Source organism: Somniosus microcephalus, chromosome 1, assembly GCF_052327205.1.
Source record: "Somniosus microcephalus isolate GS21.2 chromosome 1, FLI_Smic_1.0, whole genome shotgun sequence".
In the NCBI taxonomy this organism is placed as follows: Eukaryota; Metazoa; Chordata; class Chondrichthyes; order Squaliformes; family Somniosidae; genus Somniosus; species Somniosus microcephalus.
The window spans coordinates 83583281-83606774 of record NC_140987.1 but is presented as its reverse complement, the minus strand read 5'-3'; the positions used below and the strand labels follow the sequence as shown (position 1 = coordinate 83606774).

At 45.3% G+C, this 23494-nt stretch overlaps 1 protein-coding gene across 1 annotated transcript; it reads left to right on the top strand.

Annotated features, from left to right (window-relative positions):
• Nucleotides 1–1462: 1462 nt before the first annotated feature.
• xpa (xeroderma pigmentosum, complementation group A) lies at nucleotides 1463–22290 on the top strand. The gene is made up of 6 exons (XM_085983907.1): nucleotides 1463–1700; nucleotides 3918–4028; nucleotides 15560–15665; nucleotides 17584–17749; nucleotides 20112–20229; nucleotides 21904–22290. The coding sequence occupies exons 1-6, from the start codon at nucleotides 1520–1522 to the stop codon at nucleotides 22056–22058; spliced, it is 837 nt and encodes a 278-aa protein (XP_085840033.1). The 5' UTR covers nucleotides 1463–1519; the 3' UTR covers nucleotides 22059–22290.
• The last annotated feature ends 1204 nt before the right edge of the window (nucleotides 22291–23494 follow it).

Here is a 23494-nt window from a genome sequence, read left to right as displayed (position 1 = left end):
TGTCATCATCCTCACTGGTATTCAACACTGAAACTGTTATGTGAGTGCCACACTCTCGGGGGATTCTTGCACTTCATGCCTGTTCCTCCTAGCCTGTCTGCTGGTCACCCACTCCCTCTCCTCCTGAGTTTTCTGTAGCTGTGAGGTGAACACCTTCTGAAACGTGCTAGCCATAAAATTCTCAGCTTCCCATATGCGCTGTAGTGACCCCAGCCGCCCCTCAAGGTCAGTGCTTGAGCAGTTGGCGACACTTCCTGCATATGTGGTGTTCCAGGACACACACCATGTTGTGGAGTTCCCACATGGCACAGGATGTGCATGCGATGGGCCGGAGCTGTAAATATTTGTGTTGCATGTTTTGTTTCGGCAGTGGTTAATTGGTTTATGCACGAGTTTGTGTATATTATGTGCTGTATAAGCTAAATGTGTGGAAAAAAGAGTTTAAGCTGTGAAATGTAAATGAATAAAGTGACGTTGAATGAGTGAAATGGCATACACATCCTTTCTCACTCGCCTATACCCATATATTAGAACTGATGTGTTTTTACTCTACCACCCAACCTCTTTCTCCACCACTGTTTCTCCCCCCCACCCACACATTCCGTCCTGTCCCATTGTCACTTATTAGCCTCTCCACTTTCTACCTTCTCTTTTCTTGATAATGAAAACAAAAATGAGGCCTCTTCACTTTTTTGTGTGATCACTTCACCTGATGTGAGGCTAATAACTTGGGTCTGACTGCCATAGCAAATGGACCTTTCTTGTAGGCAAACTTGCAGTCCAGCCTGTATTAAATAAAGCTGATGCCAGTAAGTTTGATGTTGCTTGTTTGTTGTGTTTAGATAAATTACTGCTTCCTGTCGTTCTGTATTTTGCACCTGTTCAATGTGTTGGGGTTTCTTCTCACTACAGGAAACTTTGTGCTATCCGGCACCGACTGGACCGAGCTGTTGCCGTTCCCTCAAAACTGCCAGACACACCAGCGTTAATGTTGAAGCATACGGAGCTTTTCATCTCCGTATCTGACAACAAACACTGTTGCTTAGCAACAGCTTCTAAACAGTCGGCCCGTACCTTGGAAGCATCTCTCTGAAGCTGTTGCTAAGCTACAGAGACTTTGCAGAGCCTGACTGTTGGGGGAAAAAAACCTAACAAAACGGCTCCTGATTTTTGCCGGTGGCTCGAGCTTGCCGGACATTTAGCCTCCAGATAACACACAGTTTCCTGTATTTTGTTCTGGCCTTGTAAAACTAGCAGTACCAGCCCTGCTTCTGCTGCCCTGGCTGTGATCTGCTAACTCAACACAGACCAGCCATCAATCCTGGGACCTTTCTGGTATCCATGGGTCAGTTCTAAATTGAGCACTCTGCTTACCAATTAAATCATTAGGCTCTTAACCTTTGTTGTGAACCCTGCCCTCTGTGTCAAAAGTGCTGATTTGTGCAGTCATCATCTGACTTCTCTGTTCCTAATTATTCTTTTCAGCTGGTCACGGTGTTAAAACAACTTCGTTCCAAACATGGATTTGGAGGCAAAGGGTGGATCGTCATCAGCCTCTGCAGATGGAGGAGAGACAGAGACGGAGCAGAAAAGGTCCCTGCCGCCCATTGTGTTAGCCAAGATCGAGCGGAACCGACAGAGAGCACTGATCCTGCGGCAGGCCAGGCTGGCAAGCAGGCCTTACCCTCCTGTTGATGCAGGCGAGTGCTGTTTTTCAGATGTTACCACACTGATGTCTCATTCTGCAGTATTGCGTCTAGGCAGGGCTGTTTTAAACCTGCTTTGTACTGAGAACTTAGAACTGCGATAAAGATAAGAGAAAGTTCTCGCCATTTAGGAATTGACTCCAAGCCCTGTCGCTGAGCAAGATCTGTGTTCACTGGTGGATAAGAACATAAGAAATAGGAGCAGGAGTAGGCCAATCGGCCCCTCGAGCCTGCTCCGCCATTCAATAAGATCATGGTTGATCTGATCCTAACCGCCAATCCACTATCACAGAACCATCTCCTGAATCTAACAATTAGACACACGAAATAGGAGCAGGATCAGGCTACACGGCCCCTGGGCCCGCTCCGCTACCCACAGGGCCATGACCGATCCGAACCTAGACTCATGTCCAAATTCCTGCCTGTTCCCCATAACCCTTAATTCCCTTTACTTCTAGGAAACTGTCTATTTCTGTTTTAAATTTATGTAATGATGTAGCTTCTACAGCTTTTTGGGGCAGCATATTCCATGGACCTGCCACCCTCTGAGTGAAGTAGTTCCTCCTCATCTCAGTTTTGAAAGAGCAGCCCCTTATTCTAAGACTATGCCCCCTAGTTCTAGTTTCACCCATCATCGGGAACATCTTCCCCGCATCCACCCGATCCAACCCCTTCACAATCTTATATGTTTCAATAAGATCGCCTCTCATTCTTCTGAACTCCAATGAGTAGAGTCCCAATCTACTCAACCTCTCCTCATATGTCCATCCCCTCATCCCCGGGATTAACCGAGTGAACCTTCTTTGTACTGACTCGAGAGCAAGTATGTCCTTTCTTAAGTATGGACACCAAAACTGTACGCAGTATTCCAGGTGCGGTCTCACCAATACCTTGTACAACTGAAGCAATACCTCCCTATTTTTATATTCTATCCCCCTAGCAATGAAAGCCAACATTCCATTGGCCGCCTTAATCACTTGCTGCACCTGCATACTAACCTTTTGAGTTTCGTGCACCAGGACCCCCAGATCCCTTTGTACTTCAGTACTTTCCAGTTTCTTGCCATTAAGATAATAACTTGCTCTACGATTTTTCCTGCCAAAGTGCATAACCTCACACTTTCCAGTATTGTATTCCATCTGCCAAATCTCTGCCCACTTACTTAGCCTGTCGATGTCCCCTTGCAGGTTTTTTATGTCCTCCTCCCTCACTACTTTCCCTCCCATCTTGGTATCATCTGCAAACTTTGATATGTTACACTCGGTCCCCTCCTCCAAATCGTTAATATAGATTGTAAAGAGTTGGGGACCCAGCACTGACCCCTGCGGAACACCACTAGTTACTGATTGCCAGTCTGAGAATGAACCATTTATCCCAACTCTCTGCCTTCTGTTAGATAGCCAATCCTCTATCCATGCCATAATATTACCCCCAATCCCGCGATTTTTTATCTTAAGCAATAATTTTTTGTGTGGCACCTTGTCAAATGCCTTTTGGAAGTCTAAATACACTACGTCCACTGGTTCCCCTTTATTCACCCTATACGTTACTTCCTCAAAGAACTCCAGCAAATTTGTCAAACATGACTTCCCCTTCATAAAACCATGCTGACTTTGTCCTATTAAATTATGATTATCCAAATGTCCTGTTACTGTCTCCTTAATAATGGACTCCAAAATTTTACCTACCACAGATGTTAGGCTAACCGGTCTATAGTTTCCAGCCTTCTGTCTACTGCCCTTTTTAAATAAGGGTGTTACATTAGCAGTTTTCCAGTCTGCCGGGACCTTTGCCGAGTCCAGGGAGTTTTGGAAAATTATTACCAATGCATCCACAATCCCTACCGCCACTTCCCTCAAGACCCTAGGATGTAAGCCATCAGGTCCAGGTGATTTATCCGCCTTGAGTCCCATTATTTTACCGAGTACCACTTCCTTAGTGATTTTGATCGTGTTTAGCTCCTCCCCCCCCCCCCCACCTTTAGCCCCCTGTTTGTCCAGTGTTGGGATATTCTTAGTGTCTTCTACTGTAAAGACTGATGTAAAATATTCATTCAGTGTTTTTGCCATCTCCATATTTCCCACCATTAATTTCCCGGTCTCATCCTCTAAGGGACCAACATTTACTTTAGCCACCCTTTTGTTGTCCTGTACATTGTGCAATACCACAATTTGTCTGAAAAGATGTTGTATTTATCTTTCTCTTGGACAGGAGGCCACATTGCAAAGCTTACACCCAAAGTAATAGATACAGGAGGAGGATTCTTTCTGGAAGAGGAGGAGGAAGAGGTACATGAAGTGAATAAAGTTGTACATCAACCAGGTACATTTGTGTTAAACATTCTAAAATGTGTCTAAAGAATAATTCATTAGAAGGTAACAGCAGGATGTCTGTTCTACAGGCCTGAGGTGTGCACATAACACACAGTAATATATCTACACGAGTGATTATTCCATTCTCGGGCCACGTGCCACCAACTCGTGCAACCTCAAGGCTTGTTGCTCTTGTACAGACCAGGGTCTACGCTAAATACCAGAAATCACTTAGTACAGGAAAACAAATAGCCTGCACTCTGGTACATGCAGGATAACACACAGCCTACAACTGTATCGGTAACTGTATCTTGTGCGAGCAGATAGGTTTTGTTGTTATCCAGTGATTGTGGTTAGCAAGCAGCAGATTGCAAGTGAAAAGATTTCCTGAGGCATTTAACATGATGTACCGATAATGGGAATCACTGCACTTTAATTTCGGAGCTCGGAATCACTGATTTGGTGTTGGAGTTGGAATTTACGAAATCGTGTTTTCCGTTTTTCCCTGTCAGCCCTTGTTCTCCATTAGTTTTAAATCTAAAGAGTGTTGTGAACCTAACACTGACTGCAGTCGGTAAGCTGTTGCCTCTTTGGTTACAGAACCAACTTTAAGTGAACGAATCCCTCCATCTTTATAACATCATCACCAATTACCATGTGAACCCTCCCCGGCAGTGAGTTTCTGACTAATGTATATCAGTGTGATCTCTTTAGGTTTCTTTGATACCATTTTCTATTTCTAAATGTGTTTTTCTCCCAGGAGACCTTTTTAAACTCGATTCATCCTTCTGGGGGTTGTTGGGCAACCTCCAAGGGGTGTCCCAGTTTCTGCTGGGCCACTGGGGGAGGGGGCACAGCTGCAGTCTGAAATTTAATTCTGGATATGACCCAAGGCAACTGTGATACTTGAACTCGTCACAAACGCAACAAAGTAGATGGTGTTGAGTAGCTGGAAAACGGTCAATGGTTGCCCTAAATCTTTAAAACAAAATACAGTACATATATAAATTTGGATCCGTTATGAAATTTGCAGTCTGGGTTTCGCTTTGATTTGATTTCACTTCACTCCTGTATGCACTTGTTTTAGCAGACAATAGTTGTTTGGGGTTAAAAGTAGGTAGGGTTTGTCTTGTACAAGGGGTCGTGTCCTCCCACTTCCAAGCAAAACAATTTCTCCAAAAACAGTGGAACAAGCAACTGTATTCCTATTGGTCGTTGCTCTGTCCTTCCAGTAATGTTATGCCAACTTTCCCTCGTGATGTCAGTCCAGGCTCCTGCTGCTGATTTAAACTGAAACAGCCCAGCGGGACAGATACAGGGAGTGGAGATTTAAAATCTGCTGTGGGAGCAGGGACTGGAATCTGAAGTCTGAGTAGTGTCTATTTAAATATCACGATGCAGCGGGAGTAGAACAGAGAAATAGTTGCGGTAGCTGAAATGGAAACAGGGTGAAATAGCATGAAGGTGAGAATATTGGAGGAGAGAAGCTTCACGATGTTGTGCCTTCCACTCTATGGTAATTTCTGCAGCTCAATGGTGCAGCCGGTTAGAGTACAACCAAGATATGTGACAGTTGTAGAAGTCCAGCCTCTCCCCTCTGATTCTTCATGAGCTGAGATTCTGATATCAGCTGGTCCAGATGGTCTCCCAGAAGGAAGGAATGTCCAGACATTGAGTCGAACGTTGGGTCTCAGACACCACCTTGTGGCTGATTGCAGAGTTAGCAGGGCCATAAAATATCACCTCATTCAACAACAACAACTTGTATTTATATAGTGCCTTTAATGTAGTAAAACGTCCCAAGGTGCTTCATAGTGTTCTAAAACAAAATTTGACACAGAGCTTCATTAGGAGAAATTAGGGCAGATGAGGATCAAAGAGAGAGGTTTTAAGGAACGTCTTAAAAGAGGAGAGGTTTAGGGAGGGAATTCCAGAGCTTAGGGCCTAGGCAGCTGAAGGCACGGTCACCAATGGTTGAGCAATTAAAATCAGGGATGCTCAAGGACAGAATTAGAGGAGTGCAGATATATCTTTTGGGGGGGGGGGGGGGGCGGTGGTGGTGTTGTGGGGCTGGAGGAGATTTGAAAACAGAGATGAGAATTTTAAAATCAAGGCCTGGCTTAACCAGGAGCCAATGTAGGTCAGCGGAGCACAGGGGTGATGGGCGAACGGGACTTGGTGCGAGTTAAGACATGGGCTGCCGAGTTTTGGATGACCTCAAGTTTACGTAGGGTAGAATGTGGGAGGCCAGCCAGGAGTGCATTGGAATAGTCAAGTCTAGAGGTAACAGGCATGGATGAGTGCTTCAGCAGCAGATGAGCTAAGGCAAGGGCGGAGATGGGCGATGTTTCAGAGGTAGAAATAGGCGGACTTGGTTATGGCGGATGTGTGGTCGGAAGCTCATTTCAGGGTCAAATATGACACCAAGGTTGTAAGCATTCCAGGGGGAGCCTGTGCTGCCTGCGAACACCTGATGAGATGCATGAGAAATGGTAGTGGGAAAGAGGGGAACTATTTCATCCTTTAACATTAATGGCCCAGAACTTGGTGTCGGGGGCTTGCCGCGCGTGCAAGCCCCCGATCTGCACTCACCCTGCGCGCTGACATCTGAAGCCCGGGCCTGCTTGCATTTCCTGTCACAGGCCCGGTTCAGATGTCAGCGCGCAGTGCTTACCTGATCCAGCGGCGTAGTTAGTGCGATGTGCCGGCTGGGATCAGGTGAGCACTGTACAACCAATCAGGGGAAGGTTCATTCATGAGTTTGAGTGTAAGAACTGTCAAACTCATGAAAACTACGGGGGCCCAAAACACTATTTAAACTTTAAATAAAAATTTAAAAAACATCCCAATCATTAAATAAGTTAAAAAAAATAATTTAAACAATTTTGTTTGAAAAAAATAAATTTTTAATAAAAAGGGTCTAAAACTAAACTTACCTTATTGTAGATTCTTTAAAATAATAAACCTGTGGAATTTTTTTTTCTAAATTACACTAAAACACCACTTACCTGTAAAAATAAATACTTGCGTGTGCTTTTTACAAGCGTAAAGACCGGAGGCCTTTAGACATGCGCAAATCCCCCAAAACAGAGGAAATCCAAGAAGCACGCGCTAGCCTCTTCACCTCTTGGGTTAGAGGAGAGGAAATGCCGGTTTTCAGCGCATGCGCTGTGCATGCTGAAAACCGGCATTTCCTCCGGCCAGACGCGCGAGTACCCCTTCCGTACTCACGCGTTTGGGGAGGAATTTCTGCCCCAATGTGTTTAGCTCTTCCTCCAACGTGATGTTTTTCCTGACTCTGAGCACACTTGCTGTATCTGGTTTATTTCTGTATTTGGGGAATCAATATATAGTGAATCAGGCAAACCAATGTTCTCCACTCGATGAAACAATGGATTAGTAAAGATTGCAAGATCCAAAAACTAAAACTTGCATTTGTATAGCACCTTTAACATAGAATAATGACCCAAGGTGTTTCATTAATCAGAAATAAATGGAGACCAAGTCAAAAGAGATATTAAGAGGTGTGACCAAAAGCTTTGTCAAAGACATGGGTTTTAAGGAGTGTCTTAAAGGGGGAGTGGGATGTCGAGGGGCTTAGGCAGGGAATTCCAGCCCATGAGATCTAGGCAGCTGAAGGCAAGGCCTCCAATGGTGGGGGATGCACAAAAAGGAGAGAGTTGGAAGAATGCAGAGTTCTCAGTGTTGTAGGGCTGAAGGAGGTTACAGAGATGGGGAAGGGGTGAGGCCATAAAAAATTTTAAACACTAGGATGTGAATTTAAAATTGTAAGCATGGGGGGCCGGGACCAGGAGTCTGTGAGGACAGGGACGATGGGTGACCTGGCCATCTGTCAGCAGCTCCTCACACAATGTGGATGCAGCACTATGGATAAAGTTAGCTGGAGAATTAAAATTTCCAAATTAAATTTTGTAGAATCTGTAGTCTGTACACAGATTGTGATGTGCAGCTAGTGCCCATGTATCTTTCATTAGTGCCATTGCAAGTGTATTTTTAAATCCCGAGTTCCTGGGCTACACAGAACCTTGTGTACATGCACTGTAGTGAAAAGTTTGTTTTATTACTGTTTCTAGAGTCAGAGTTGAAATATTTGTCCTGCTGTGGACAGCATAAGTAAATTAGTATGTTAGTTTGCCATGTAGTGCAGTGCTTTAGATGGTATTTTCCTTTCTCTTGTGTTGGCCAGTGACAAAACTGCAAAAAATACATTTGTAGATAGTCACATGGACAAGATACCTTAGCTGAGCCCAATTCTATCTTGGTATGGTGTCCATACAGGTTGCATTTTACAGTAGGGGTAACTGGGTGGCAACTCTGGTTTTTTTTCCACTTGCTACCCCAGGGCATTAACGGCTCTGTTCCATAGCATGCAATGCATTTGCCCACTGGAAGATAGGGGAGAGTTTTTTCCTCACGTCACCTCTGGTTCTTTTGCCAATAACTTTAAATCTGTGTCCTCTGGTTACCATTTAGGACTGAGATGAGGAATTTCTTCACCCAGAGAGCGGTGAACCTGTGGAATTCTCTACCACACAAGGCAGTTGAGGCCAATTCATTAAATATATTCAAGAAGGAGTTAGATATATTTCTTAAAGCTAAAGGGATATGGGGAGAAAGCAGGGACAGGGTACTGAATTTGGATGATCAGCCATGATCTCATTAAATGGCAGAACAGGCTCGAGGGGCCGAATGGCCTACTCCTACTCCTATCTTCTATGACCCTTCTGCCACTGGAAACAATTTCTCCAATGTGGACCACTTTCCATACCTTGGGAGCCTACTGTTAACAAGGGCAGACGTTGACGACGAAGTCCAACACCGCCTTCAGTGTGCCAGTGCAGCCTTCGGTCGCCTGAGGAAGAGTGTTTGAAGACCAGGACTTCAAACCCGGCACTACAGAGCAGCAGTGATACCCACCCTGCTGTATGCCTCAGAGACATGGACAGCAGGCACCTCAAAGCACTGGAGAGGTACCACCAACGCTGCCTCCGCAAGATCCTGCAAATCCATTGGCAGGATAGGCGCACCAACGTCCGTGTTCTTGCTCAGGCCAACATCCCCAGCATCGAAGCTTTGACCACACTCGATCAGCTCCGATGGATAGGCATGCGGACAATGTGACCCGATACGAGACTCCCAAAACAAGCGCTCTACTCTGAGCTCCGACACGGCAAGAGAGCCCCAGGTGGGCAGAGGAAACGCTTCAAGGACACCCTCAAAGCCTCCTTGGAAAAAGTGTAACATCCCCACCGACACCTGGGAATCCCTGGCCCAAGACCGCACAAAGTGGAGGAGAAGCATCCAGGAAGGTGCCGAACACCTCGAGTCTCTTCGCCGGGAGCAAGCGGAAGCCAAGCGCACGTCAACCCAAGTACCCCACCTACCTGCCCCTTCAACCACCACCTGCCCCACCTGTGACAGAGACTGTAGGTCCCGCATTGGACTCATCAGTCACCTGCGAACTCATTTTTAATGTGGAAGCAAGTCATCCTCAGTTCCGAGGGACTGCCTAAGAAGAAGCAATAATGGCGGAACAGGCTCGAGGGGCCGAATGGCCTACTCCTATCTTCTATATTTCTATGACCCTTCTGCCACTGGAAACAATTTCTCCTTATTTACTCTATCAAAACACTTCATGGTTTTGAACACCTCTATCAAATCTCCCCTTAACCTTTTCTGCTCTAAGGAGAACAACTCCAGTTTCTCTAGTCTGTCCACATAACTGAAGTCTTTCATCCCTGGTACCATTTTAGTAAATCTCCTCTGCATACACTCTAAGTTCTTGACATCCTTTCTAAAATGTGGTGCCCAGAATTGGCCATAATACTCCAGCCGGGGCCTAACCAGTGTTTTAGAAAGGTTTAGTATAACTTCATTGCTTTTGTACTCTATGCTTTTATTTATAAAGCCATGGATCCCGAATGCCTTATTAACAGCCTTCTCAACTTGTCCTGCCACCTTCAAAGACTTGTGTACGTACACCCCCTACAAAATTGTACCATTTAATTTATAGATAAGGGAACGGTAGCATAGTGGTTATGTTACCGGACTAGTAATCCAGAGTTCTGGAGTGATAATCACAGCAGCTGTGGAATTTGAATTCAGTTAATTGAATAAATCTGGAATAAAAAGCTAGTATCAGTAATGGTGACCATGAAACTATCGTTGTCGTAAAAACCCATCTGGTTCATTTATGTCCTTTTAGGGAAGGAAATCTGCCGTCCTTACCTGGTCTGGCCTATATGTGACTCCAGACCCACAGCAATGTGGTTGACTCTTAACTGCCCTCTGACATGGCCTCGCAAGCCACTACAAGAAACAATAAGAATAAAACCGGACGGACCACCCGGCATCGACCTCGGCACCAGCTTCAGACATGACACATGGCACACCCAACCCAGTCGACCCTGCAAAGTCCTCCTCACTAACATCTGCGGACTTGTGCCAAAATTGGGAGAGCTGTCCCACAGACTAGTCAAGCCTAACATAGCCATACTAACAGAATCATACCATTCGGCCAATATCCCAGATTTCTCCATCACCACCAGATGTGGCGGCACAGTGATATACAGTCGGGAGCCCTCAATGTTGACTTCAGGTCAAACATGGCAAGGAAACCTCCTGCTGATTACCACCTACCACCCTCCCTCAGCTGATGAATCAGTACCCCTCCATGTTGAACATCACTTGGAAGTAGCAAGGGCACAGAACGTACTCTCGGTGGGGAACTGCAATGACCATCACAATGGCACCACTACTGACCGAGTCCTGAAGGAAAACAGACTGGACCTGCAGCAGGTGGTGAGAGAACCAGCACGAGGGAAAAATCTACTTGACCTCGCCCTCACCAATCTACCTGTCGCAGATTCATCTGTCCATGACCGCATTGGTAGTAGTTACCACCGCAGTGTCATTGTGGAAACGAAGTCCCATCTTCACACTGAGGACCATTCATCGTGTTGTGTGGCATTACCACTATGCCAAATGGGATAGATTCAGAACAGATCTAGCAGCTCAAAACTGGGCATCCATGAGGCACTGTGGGCCATCAGCAGCAGAAGAATTGTATTCCACCACAATCTGTAAACTTGTGGCCCGGCATATCCCTCACTCTACCATTAACATCAAGCCTGGCGACCAATCCTGGTTCAATGACGAGTGTAGAAGAGCATGCCAGGAGCCGCACCAGGCGTACATGAAGAGGTGCTAACCTGGGGAAGCTGCAACACAGGACTACATGCATGCTAAACAACAGAAGTAGCATGCTCTAGACAGGGCTAAGGGATCCTGCAACCAACGGATCAGATCAAAGCTCTGCAGACCTGCCACATCCAGTCGTGAATGGTGGTGCACAATTAAACAACTAACGGGAGGAGGAGGCTCCATGACCGTCCCCATCGTCAATGAGCCCAGCACGCGAGTGCAAAAATACAAGGCTGAAGTGTTTGCAACCATCTTCAGCCAGAAGTGCTGAGTGGATGATCCATCTCGGTCTCCTCCTGACGTCCCCACCATCACAGAAGCCAGTCTTCAGCCAATTCGATTCACTCCACGTGCTATCAAGAAACGGTTGAGCGCACCGGATACAGCAAAGGCTATGGGCCCAACAATATCCTGGCTGTTGTGCTGAATACTTGTGCTCCAGAACTAGCCGTGCCTCTAGCCAAGCTGTTCCAGTACAGCTACAACACTGGCATCTACCCGACAATGTGGAAAACTGCCCAGGTATGTCCTGTCCTGTCCACAAAAAACAGAACAAATCCAATCCAGACAATTATTGCTGCATCAGTCTACTCCATCATCAGCAAAGTCATGGAAGGTATTGTCAACAGTGCTATCAAGCGGCACTTACTCACCAATAACCTGCTCACTGATGCTCAGTTTGGGTTCCGCCAGGACCACTTGGCTCAAGACCTCATTACAGCCTTGGTGTCAAAAACAGGAAGGCAGATTATTATCTGAATGGCAATAGATTGGGAGAAGGGGAAGTGCAATGAGACCTGGGCGTCCTTGTGCACCAGTCGCTGAAGGTAAGCATGCAGGTGCAGCAGGCGGTTAAGAAGGCAAATGGTATGTTGGCCTTCGTAGCGAGAGGGTTTGAGTACAGGAACAAGGATGTCTTGCTGCAGTTGTACAGGGCCTTGGTGAGACCACATCTGGAGTATTGTGTGCAGTTTTGTTCGCCTTATCTGAGGAAGGATGTTCTTGTCAGGGAAGGAGTGCAGCGAAGATTCACCAGGCTGATGCCTGGGATGGCAGGAATGACGTATGAGGAGAGATTGGGTCAATTGGGCTTATACTCGCTGGAGTTTAGAAGAATGAGAGGGAATCTCATTGAAACGTATAAAATTCTAACAGGACTAGACAGACTAGATGCAAGAAGGATGTTCCCGATGGTCGGGGAGTCCAGAACCAGGGATCACAGTCTAAGGATAAGGGGTAAGCCACTTAGGACAGAGATGAGGAGGAATTTCTTCACCCAGAGAGTGGTGACCTTGTGGAATTCTCTACCACAGAAGGCAGTAGAGGCCAATTCATTAAATATATTCAAGAAGGAGTTCGATATATTTCTTAAGGCTAAAGGGATCAAGGGATATGGAGAGAAGGCAGGAACAGGGTACTGAATTTGGATGATCAGCCATGATCTCATTGAATGGCAGAGCAGGCTCAAGGGGCCGAATGGCCTACTCCTGCTCCTATCTTCTATGTTTCTATCAAGGAGCCCTAGTAAAATTTGAAGTCAATGGGAATCAGGGGAAAGACTCTCCACTGGCTTGAGTCATACCTAGCAGAAAGGAAGGTGGTTGTTGGAGGCCAATCATCTGAGCCCCAGGAGTTCCTCAGGGCAGTGTCCTAGGCCCAACCATCTTCAGCTGCTTCATCAATGACCTTCCCTCCATCATAAGGTCAGAAGTGGGGATGTTGGCTGATGACTGCAGAGTGTTCAGTTCTATTCACAACTCCTCAGATATAAAGCAGTCTATGCCTGCATGTAGCAAGACCTGGATGACATTCAGGCTTGGGCTGATGTGTGGTGCGATTGTTATTTGCCACTCAAGTGCCAGGCAATGACTACCTTCAACAAGAGAGCGTCTAACCACCACCCCTTGACATGCAACGGCATTGCCATCACCGAATCCCCCATCAACAACATCCTGGGGGTCACTATTGACCAGAAACTTAGCTGGACCAGCTTCACAAATACTGTGGCTACAAGACCGGGTCAGAGGCTGGGTATTTTGCAGCGAGTGTCTCACCTCCAGACTCCATAATACTATTAGAAGTGGAACAGGGAGTTCTCCTGGTTTCCAACATGAAGTAACAGAGAGGGTTGATGAAGGTAGTGCAGTTGATGTGTATATAGACTTCCAAAATGTGTTTGATAAAGTACCACATAATGGCCTAGAAATTCAGTTGGCTTTGCGCCCACTTTTCGCCCAAAGAGGGCTTTTGCGCCAGTAGGGGTGGTAGCGCTGATATTGAGTGCCGTGGTAATGGCGGCGGTAGCCGGTAGCACTGCGCCGGCACCGATGACGTCATCGGTGTGCGCAGTGCCCCGGTACCGCCCCGACCCCCATCTTCAGTAGCCGCCGCCTCCTCCGTGGCGGCCACTACTAACATCCGGAGACCAGGGCCTTACTGCAGCCTTAGTGGGGCGCATAAAGGTGGAGGTGCGGCCGGCCGCTTTTTTGGCGGCCGCCTGCCCGCACCTCCTTCCCCGGCCTCCTCCACCACCCCCCCCCCCCCGCGGCATTGTCGGCTGCTTTCCGCGAGCCCGTCACTTCTCCATGGTGCCGGGCTCATTTGCCGGCACAATCCAGCGGCGATCTCCCCGTTGCAGGCACCTCCACCTTAAGAGGAGGAGGCCTGCAGTACCGCAGCCTGCCGCACCGCATCGGGTGGCGCAGCGGCACCTGGAGCACTGATACTCAGTTTCAGCGCCCCAAGCGGAGGCGGGCACACCCTGGAACAGCGCCCGGTTCCGACTTGGGGCGCAGAAACTGTATCTCACGGGCGCAACTGCCACCGCGCGCAGCGCTAACTTTTGGGCGCACGCTAGCTGGCAGGCCCAAACTGAATTTCTAGGCCAATATACTTAGCAAAATTGAAGTCCATGGGATTAAAGAGGCAGCGTGGATACAAAATTGGCTACGGGACAGAAAGCAGAGAGAACAGTCGTTTTTCAGACTGGAGGGAACTGTGCAGCGGTGACCCCAGGCATAAGTCAGGAGTGTGCCGGAATACTCTCCACTTGCCTGGATGAGTGCAGCTCCAACAACACTCAAGAAGCTAGACAACATCCAGGACAAAGCAGCCCGCTTGATTGGCACCCCACCCAGCACCTTAAATATTCACTCCCTCCACCACCGGTGCACAGTGTCTGCAGTGTGTACCATTTACAAGATGCACTGCAGCAATTCGCCAAGGCTGCTTCGACAGCACCTCCAAAACCCACGACCTCTACCACCTAGAAGGACAAGGGCAGCAGGCACATGGGAACACCATCCTGACTTGGAAATATATCTCTGTTCCTTCACAGTCGCTGGGTCAAAATCCTGGCACACTCTCCCTAACAGCACTGTGGGAGTACCTTCATGCGAACTGCAGCGGTTCACAAAAGCAGCTCACCACCACCACCTTCTCAAGGGCAATTAGGGATGGGCAATAAGTGCTGGCCTTGCCAACGACGCCCACATCCCAGGAACGAATTTAAAAAAATATTGCCTCTCATTCTTCCTACCAAAATGAATCATTTCACACTTCTGTATTAAATTTCGTCTGCCCGTTGCACCAATCTGTCTTTGTCCTCCTTGAGTCTGTTACTATTCTCCTCACTGTTTACTACATTTCTGAGTTTCATGTCATCTGCAAACTTTGAAATTATACCCAAGTCCAGGTCATTAATATATATCAAAGAGCTGTAGTTCCAACACCGACCCCTGGGGTCACCGCTGCACAGTTCCCTCCAGTCTGAAAAACAACCGTTCACCACTACTCTCTGCCCCTTTAATCCCATGGGCTTCAATTTTGCTAACCAGTATATTATGTGGTACTTTACCAATGCATTTTGGAAGTCTATATACACATCAACCGTACTACCTTCATCAACCCTCTCTGTTACTTCATGTTCGCCAGGAAACCAGGAGAACTCCCTGTTCCACTTCGAATAGTACTATGGAATTTTTTATGGGCTTTGGTTTAACATCTCATCTGAAAGACTGCACCTCCAACCATGCAGCACTCCTGACAGTACTGAACTGCTGTCAGACTAGATCACTAATCTTTCACTGGGACGAATTATGCTGTAGGTCTGAAATTTCACTGTAGGGTCCCTGTCTGCAGCAGTGCAATTAGTTATATAGCTGTAAATAGACACCAAGTCCTCTCTCACACACACACTTTTTTAGTGGCTTTATTGCCCAGGTGCAGGTAACCATTTTGGAACACGCCATTGTGCTAGTTTTCTCTGTCACATTGGGATGTTGTCCTTTATTCAAAACACGCTATCTATCTCCACAGGACCTGTTATGGAATTCGATTACTTATTGTGTGAAGAATGTGGTAAAGAATTCATGGACTCCTTTCTCGGTAGTCACTTTGATCTACCTGTCTGTGATAACTGCAGGTATTGTTAGTTATTTCATGCATAGATATTTAAGGCTGATGTGCAAATAAAACACTCACTGACCTCAAGCAACTGTATCAAAAGTAGTGAAATAAACTGATTACTGTATTACATAATAATTGAACGACTGAGTTTGATGGGCTGGGAATCTGTCCATAACTTAGTGGGAGAACATATTCACAGATAATATGAAAATTGAAAGGTTGGAATGTAGGGAGCCTGCAGAGGGCAGGCAGTATGTGGGGGAGGGGGGGGGGAAATGTAAGATACTTGGGTGGGTTATCCGAGGGCTGCCTGTGGAACAGTTCCTTTAGAAGAGAGTTATGGGGAAAAAATGAGCTGGGATATTTGAGAAGAATCACGTGGCACCCAGCTGTGTAACTATAACACTTCCAAATCACACTGGTTATCAGTGTGTTGTTAACTACAATGAATTATTTTGTCAGGTGAATTCCAGAAATATCAATTTTATTCATTCTTAGGCTGTGGACATTGCTGGCAAGACCAGCATTTATTGCCCATCCCTAGTTGCCCCGAGAAGGTGATGGTGGGCCACCTTCCTGTTGAACCGCTGATAGCGGTTCGATACAACTGAGTTTCTTGCTAGGCCACTTCAGAGGGCAGTTAAGAGTCAGCCACGTTGTTGTAGGACTGGAGTCACATATAAATCAGACTGACTAAAGATGGCAGGTTTCCTTCCCCAAAGGACATTAGTACACCAGTTTGGATTTTAGACAATCCAACAGTTTCATGGTCACTTTTACTGATACCAATTTTTTTAATTTGAAAAAAGCTGAATTCAAATTCTTAAATTGCCATGGTGGGATTTGAGCTTGCGTTCTCATAGAAACAGATAGGAGTAGGCCATTCGGCCCCTCGAGCCTGTTCCGCCATTTAATGAGATCATGGCTGATCATCCAAATTCAGTACCCTGTCCCTGCTTTCTCCCCATAGCCTTAAGAAATATATCTAACTCCTTCTTGAATATATTTAATAAGTTAGCCTCAACTGTCTTCTGTGATAGAGAATTCCACAGGTTCACCACTCTCTGGGTGAAGAAATTCCTCCTCATCTCAGTCCTAAATGGCTTACCCCTTATCCTTAGACTGTGACCCCTGGTTCTGGACTCCCCGCCATCGGGAACATCCTTCCTGCATCTAGTTTGTCTAGTCCTGTTAGAATTTTATAAGTTTCAATGAGATCCCCGCTCATTCTTCTAAACTCTAGCGAATATAAGCCTAATCGACCCAATCTCTTTTCATACGTCATTCATGCCATCCCAGGTATCAGTCTGAATTATTAGTCCAGTAACATAGCCACTATATGACAGTAGTGGCACAGCTGATGGGCAGAACTTGTAGTTAGAATGTGGAACTCGCTACCACAAGGAGTGTGAAGTGTATTGAGGTGAATAGCACAGATGGACTTAAAAGGAAGCTAGATAAACACAAGGAATAAAAGGTTATTCTGATGGGGTTAGATGAAGAGGGGTGGGAGGAGGCTCGTGTGGAGCATAAACACTGACGGGGACCAATTGCTGTTTCTGTGTTGTACATTCAATGTAGAAAATAAATGCATTGCTGACTGGTAAACAGAATAATGTAAATTTTACGTGGCTGTTGTAGAAGTGTTTTTTGCTGCTGAATGTGATGTACAACAATTAGAGGAAAACTTGTAGCTGATTAAAGTACCCAAGATACATAAGATCCACCTGTATTCATAGCTTTCTATCACTAAAGCATCAGTGAGTAGATTAGTGAATATTCAGGTAACAAGGTGCAAAAGCATGGACAAATTACCAATCTGATTAATGTTTCTCCCTGTGGCCTAGGTCTGACCAGTTGCATAGGGGTATTGCTTAAAGATTCCCCATCAGCAGTGGAAAGCCCCAGTAACCAGTTTCCTGTTTTAATTGCAGAGATAATGAAGAGAAACATAAACTAATTACCCGAACAGATGCAAAGCAGGAATTTCTGCTTAAAGACTGTGACTTGGACAAGAGAGAACCTGTACTCAAATACATTCTGAGGAAGAATCCACATAACACTCAATGGGGTGATATGAAACTTTACGTGAGACTGCAGGTCAGTACATTACAAAATGCTGTGCTCTGCTAAACAGCACAAAGTTCAAAGCACAGCTCCTAGATACGGTGACGGGCACTGAGCTGCTCGATATCACTAGGGAACAAATGAGAAGGTTACATCCACTACATAAAAGGCTAGCTTGAGATTGAGCTGCATAAGCAGTGGTTAATCACAGCCATCATTTCATTACCTGTTCAGATAAATGGACAGAGTAATGAATGTAGAGTGCTTTATGCAAGATTCCTTGATTTGATAATTTCTAGGATGACTACAGATATGCTATCTGAAAACAGGACTGTTTTTGTTTGGATGGTGATTATCGAGTGCAATAATCCATCATGTGCTTAGTGTGACAAGTGGAGAACGGATCAGAGAGTGACGAGGAATCTAGTCAGATTAGAACCTATTTACTGTACACCAGATAAGGTCACAGAATAAGAATAACCAGTGGTGGTAATTGCAGAGAAAGTAAGAGTAATAATAGTGCCAATAACTAGCTGTGGCAATTTTTAGAAATTAATTCTTGAGATATGGGCGGCAGTGGCAAGGCTGGTATTTATTGCCTATCCTGAATTTCCTTTGAGAAGGTGGTGGTAGTGGGCTACCTTCTTGAACTACTACAGTCCATGTGGTAAAGGTACTTCCACAATGCTGTTGGGTACCGAGTTCCAGAATTTTGACCAAACGATGAAGGAGGAACAGCGATACATGTGCAAGTCAGTATGGTGTGTAACTTGGAGGTGATGGTGTTCCCATGCACCTGCTGCCCTTGTCCTCCTAGGTGGTGGAGGTCACAGGTTTGGCAAGTGCTGCAGATAGAAAACACTGCAACCATGGTACACCAGTGGTGGGCTGCTGATCAAGCACTGCATTGTTCTGGATGGTGTTGAGCTTGTTGAGTATTGTTGCACCTGCTCCCATCCAGGCACTTATAGCGGGCACGTTTGTGCGAAGGCGATTTGCACACTACACGATGGCTGGCAAATGTGGTAGTGAGAGAGGAGTTAAAATGTTCACAGACAGGAGCAGAATTAAATACTTTCCCTTGGCATTGGCTCAGAGTTACATAATAGATCAGAAAAGAGTAGCAATCTTAGTTTGATCATATGTTTATGACCAACAGGTTTTATGTATAAAATTATATAACTACCTGTTTTATATGGACGTTTTAAGTGGCGGGGACTGTATTCCATCACACTCCTGACTTGTAGGTGATGGGAGACTTTGGGGAATCAGGTGAGCCACTTGCTGTAGATTACCCAGCCTCTGACATGCTCTAGTAGCCATGGCATTTATGTGGCTGGTCCAGTTAAGGTTCTGGTCAATGATGACCCACCCCTGCAGCATGTTGGTGCTAATGCCATTGAATGTCAAGTAGTGATTAGACTCTTGTTGGAGATGGTCATTGTGTGGTGCAAATGTTACTTTCCACTTATCAGCCCAAGCCTGGATGTGTTCAGGTCTTGCTGCACGTGAGCATGGACTGCTTCTTTATCTGAGGAGGAAAGGTCATTGATGAAGCAGCTGAAGAATTACAAAGAAGGTAGGAGCGATAGTGGCAGTAGCTAGTAGTGGTAATTTCAGTGACTGTAGCTTACCTTTTCACAGGACCATTTTCACTTGTCTCATTTAAAAATATTTTTAAACTGCAGTAACAGGATAATGAAATAAATTAAATGTATAAAACCATTACTAATACTCTCTATCCTGACTCCCATTTTCACACAAAGCAGGGTTAGGTATGAATGGGCTCTCATTAGACACTGTTTGGATGTGAGTATTGACAAACTATTTTACCATGGGAGGCATCACAGCCTAGCCCAGGTGTCCTCAGCCAACATCCCCACATGTTCTAGCAGCAGTGAGACCCCTATCTCTAGATATTTCTCCCACTGAGGCAATTTGTAGTAGCCCCATCACTAACCACAGATGAAAATATCATTGAGAATTAAAAGTAATGCATGAATCAAAAGCAACTGTCCACCTGCACTCAAAACCAGTACCCAAAATTGGACGTGACCTCTGAGTAAGGACTGTGTATAGCAACTCCTCCATTCTGTTGATCTTTATTTAGATATGGATAAGCTGCCTTACATTGACACATTTTACAACTTGAAAAAATCTTGTATTAATGGAACAACTCGAGCCATATGGATATCACATATAAACAAGTTGTGAATGGGACCAATCGTTACACACTGGCAGCTTCACTACATGTCATACAGTTGGATTCACTTGTTTAAATGTGATATCCTCACTGTTCTTCGCAGATAATCCAGAATTTCCTTAAGCAAGCAAGGCAGCACCTGTGTGTCCTACACCTCAGCACTTTGTATTGTCCCCGTTTTGTTGTCTTTAGATAATAAAGCGTTCCCTGGAAGTGTGGGGCAGTGAGGAAGCTTTACAAGAGGCTAAAGAAACACGGCAAGAAAACAGAGAGAAGATGAAACAAAAGAAGTTTGATAAAAAAGTAAAAGGTGGGTGAGTGAGCTTGGATTAAATTCCTACTGGCGCCAGCATTGGCTGTAATTTCTGATACCCCAGATCCATTAGTGAAATCTGTAGTGACCTGGTCACCAGCAGATTAAGTGTGTGTAGTTTGGAATATTGCAGCCCAGCTATCCACTAGATTAACACGAGGGGAAATTCTAACTCTTGAGAAGAATCAGAATGGTTTCTCCTCTCCTCGCGGCAATGATGGTATCTGTACAATCAGACCGAATCAACATGGTTTTATGAAAGGGAAATCGTGTTTGACAAATCTATTCGAGTTCTTTGAGGTGGTAACGAGCAGGGGAACCAGTAGATGTAGTGAATTTGGATTTCCAAAAGGCATTTGACAAGGTGCCACTTAAAAGGTTACTGCATAAGATAAGAGCTCATGGTGTTGGGGGTAATATTAGATTGGATAGAGGATTGGCAAACCAACAGAAAACAGTCAGGATAAACGGGTCATTTTCAGGATGGCAATCTGTAACTAGTGGGGTGCCACAGGGATTCAGTGCTGGGGCCTCAACTATTTACAATCTATATTAATGACTTGGATGAAGGAAGCGAGTGTATTGTAGCCAAATTTGCAGACGATACAAAGATAGGTGGGAAAGCAAGTTGTGAGGAGGACACAGAATCTGCAAAGGGATACAGATAGGTTAAGTGAGTGGGCAAGAATTTAGCAGATGGAGTATAATGTGGGAAAATGTGAAGTTATCCACTTTGGTAGGAAGAATAGAAAATAAAAATATTATTTAAATAGAGAGACTACAGAAGGATCTGGGTGTCCTCATACATGAAACACCAAAGTTAACATGCAGGTACAGCAAATAATTAGGAAGGCAAATGGAATGTGTTGGCCTTTATTTCAAGAGGGATGGAGTATAAAAGTAGGGAAGTCTTGCTCCAACTGTATAGGGCGCTGGTGAGACCACACCTAGAGTACTGCGTACAGTTTTGGTCCCCTTATTTAAGGGGGGGATATACTTGCATTGGAAGCAGTTCAGAGAAGGTTCACTAGGTTGATTCCTGGGATGGAAGGGTTGTCTTATGAGGAAAGGTTGAGCCTATACTCATTGGAGTTTAGAAGAATAAGTTGATCTTATTGAAACATAAGATTCTAAGGGGGTTGGACAAGGTAGATGCTGAGAGGATGTTTCCCCTAGTCAAGGAATCTAGAACAAGGGGGCACCCATTTAAGACGGAGATGAGAAGGAATTTCCTCTGAGGGTCGTGAATCTTTGGAATTCTTTACCCCAGAGAGCTGTGGAAGCGGAGTCATTGAATATATTAGAGGCTGAGATAAACAGATTTTTGAGCAACAGGAGTCCAGGGTTATGAGGAGCTGGCAGGGAAGTGGAGTTGAGGCCAAAATTGGATCAGCCATGATCTCATTAAATGGCGGCGTAGGCTCGAGGGGCCGAATGGCCTGCTCCTATTTCTTATGTACAAGTGATCTTAGAACAACCAACTAGTGCCCCAAAAACAAAAGGAAAAACACTCCACATTGCTCGCCAACTGGCTTGCAAATTATAGCAGAAAACCAAGAGTTGCCAGCCAACTTAAAAAAGCATCAGCAGTTTAAGTAAGCCTTGGGTGTTCAAACATTACCAGGAGCTCGCAGATCTGTTTAACTGGACGTTACTTTCCACTGTTTGCAGAGCTTCGCCGAGCTGTGAGGAGCAGCCTGTGGAAAAAGGAATCTGCTGCTCACCAACATGAGTATGGCCCTGAAGAACAGGACGAGGAAGATGACGATATGTACAAGAAGAGCTGTACAATATGTGGCCATCAACTAATCTTTGAAAAAATGTGAATCTCATGGCTCCTGTACAGAGCGTAATGATTTGATATTTCAATAATTGGATAGATGGTTTTGATTTTTTTTATAAATTGAGCATTTCTGTAGCTGGTATGTTTCTTGCATATTTGCAATTATGCTGTTTTAATTGTTTGGTGCAATACTGTAATTTGCTCATCAGAACCTGCAGATTTATTGAGTTCAAATCCCAGCATGGCAGTTTGAGAATTTAAATCAGTTTAAGTAATATGGAAATAAAAAGATGGCATCAGTAAAAGTGATCATGAAGCAGTCAACTTGTAAAACCCAAGCGGTTCACAAGTAGAGTTGCCAACCCTCTTACATTACCTAAGAGTCTCCCACGCACTGCTGCTAGAAGTGTGGGAGAACTTTGCTATAAATTTCTTGCTGTAGTAGTGGTTCCCCATAACTGCTGCAGAGGCCTCCAGCTTGGAATGGTGTGATCAACAGGGAGGGCTAAAGGACAGTCAGTCACACCAAATATTGTTGGTGTCTTTGTCCAGATCAGTTGTGGCACTGTGGACAAGATGGGAGCTATGAGACAGGCAAGCAAGCAGCTGGAAATTAGACAAAGATGGGAAGTTAGAGATTGGGTGATAATTGGAGGGGCAGATAGGTGTTTTGAAACAGATGGAGCTATTAACATTGGCAAACACGGGCTAGGAAAGGCAGTTAAATAATTGAATGGTTACAGCCCAGAAGGAGGCCATTCAGCCTTTTGAACCCGTACCAGCACTCAGCAAGTCCCTTTCCCTGTAGCCCTGCAAATTTTTTCCCCTCAGATACATATCCAATTCCCTTTTGAAAGCCACAATCAAGTCTGCCTCCACCATCACTTCAAGCAGTGCATTCCAGATCCTAACCACTTGTTGCATAAAAAAGTTTTTCCTCATGTCGCCTTTGGTTCTTTTGCCAATCACCTTGAAGCTGTGTCCTCTGGTTCGCGACCCTTCCGCCAATGGGAACAGTTTCTCTCGATCTACTCTGTCCAGACCCCTCACCCCTATCAAATCTCTTCTCTCCTAAGGAGAACAACCCGTTTCTCCAGTAACTGAAGGCCTTAATCGCTGGAATCATTCTCGTAAATCTTTTCTGCACCCTCTCTTAAGGCCTTCACATCCTTCCTAAAGTGCAGTGCCCAGAATTGAACAATACTCCAGTTGAGGCTGAACCAGCATTTTATAAAGGTTCATCATAACTTCCTTATTTTTGTACTCTAGGCCTCTATTTATGAAGCCCAATATCCCATGTGTGTTTTTAACTGCTTTGTCAACCTGCCCTGCCACCTTCAACAATTTGTGCACATATACCCCCAGGTCTCTGTTCATACTTCTCTTCTTAGGCAGTCCCTCGGAACAGAGGATGACTTGCTTCCACACTAAAAATATGAGTTCTCAGGTGACTGAGGAGTCCAATGTGGGACCTACAGG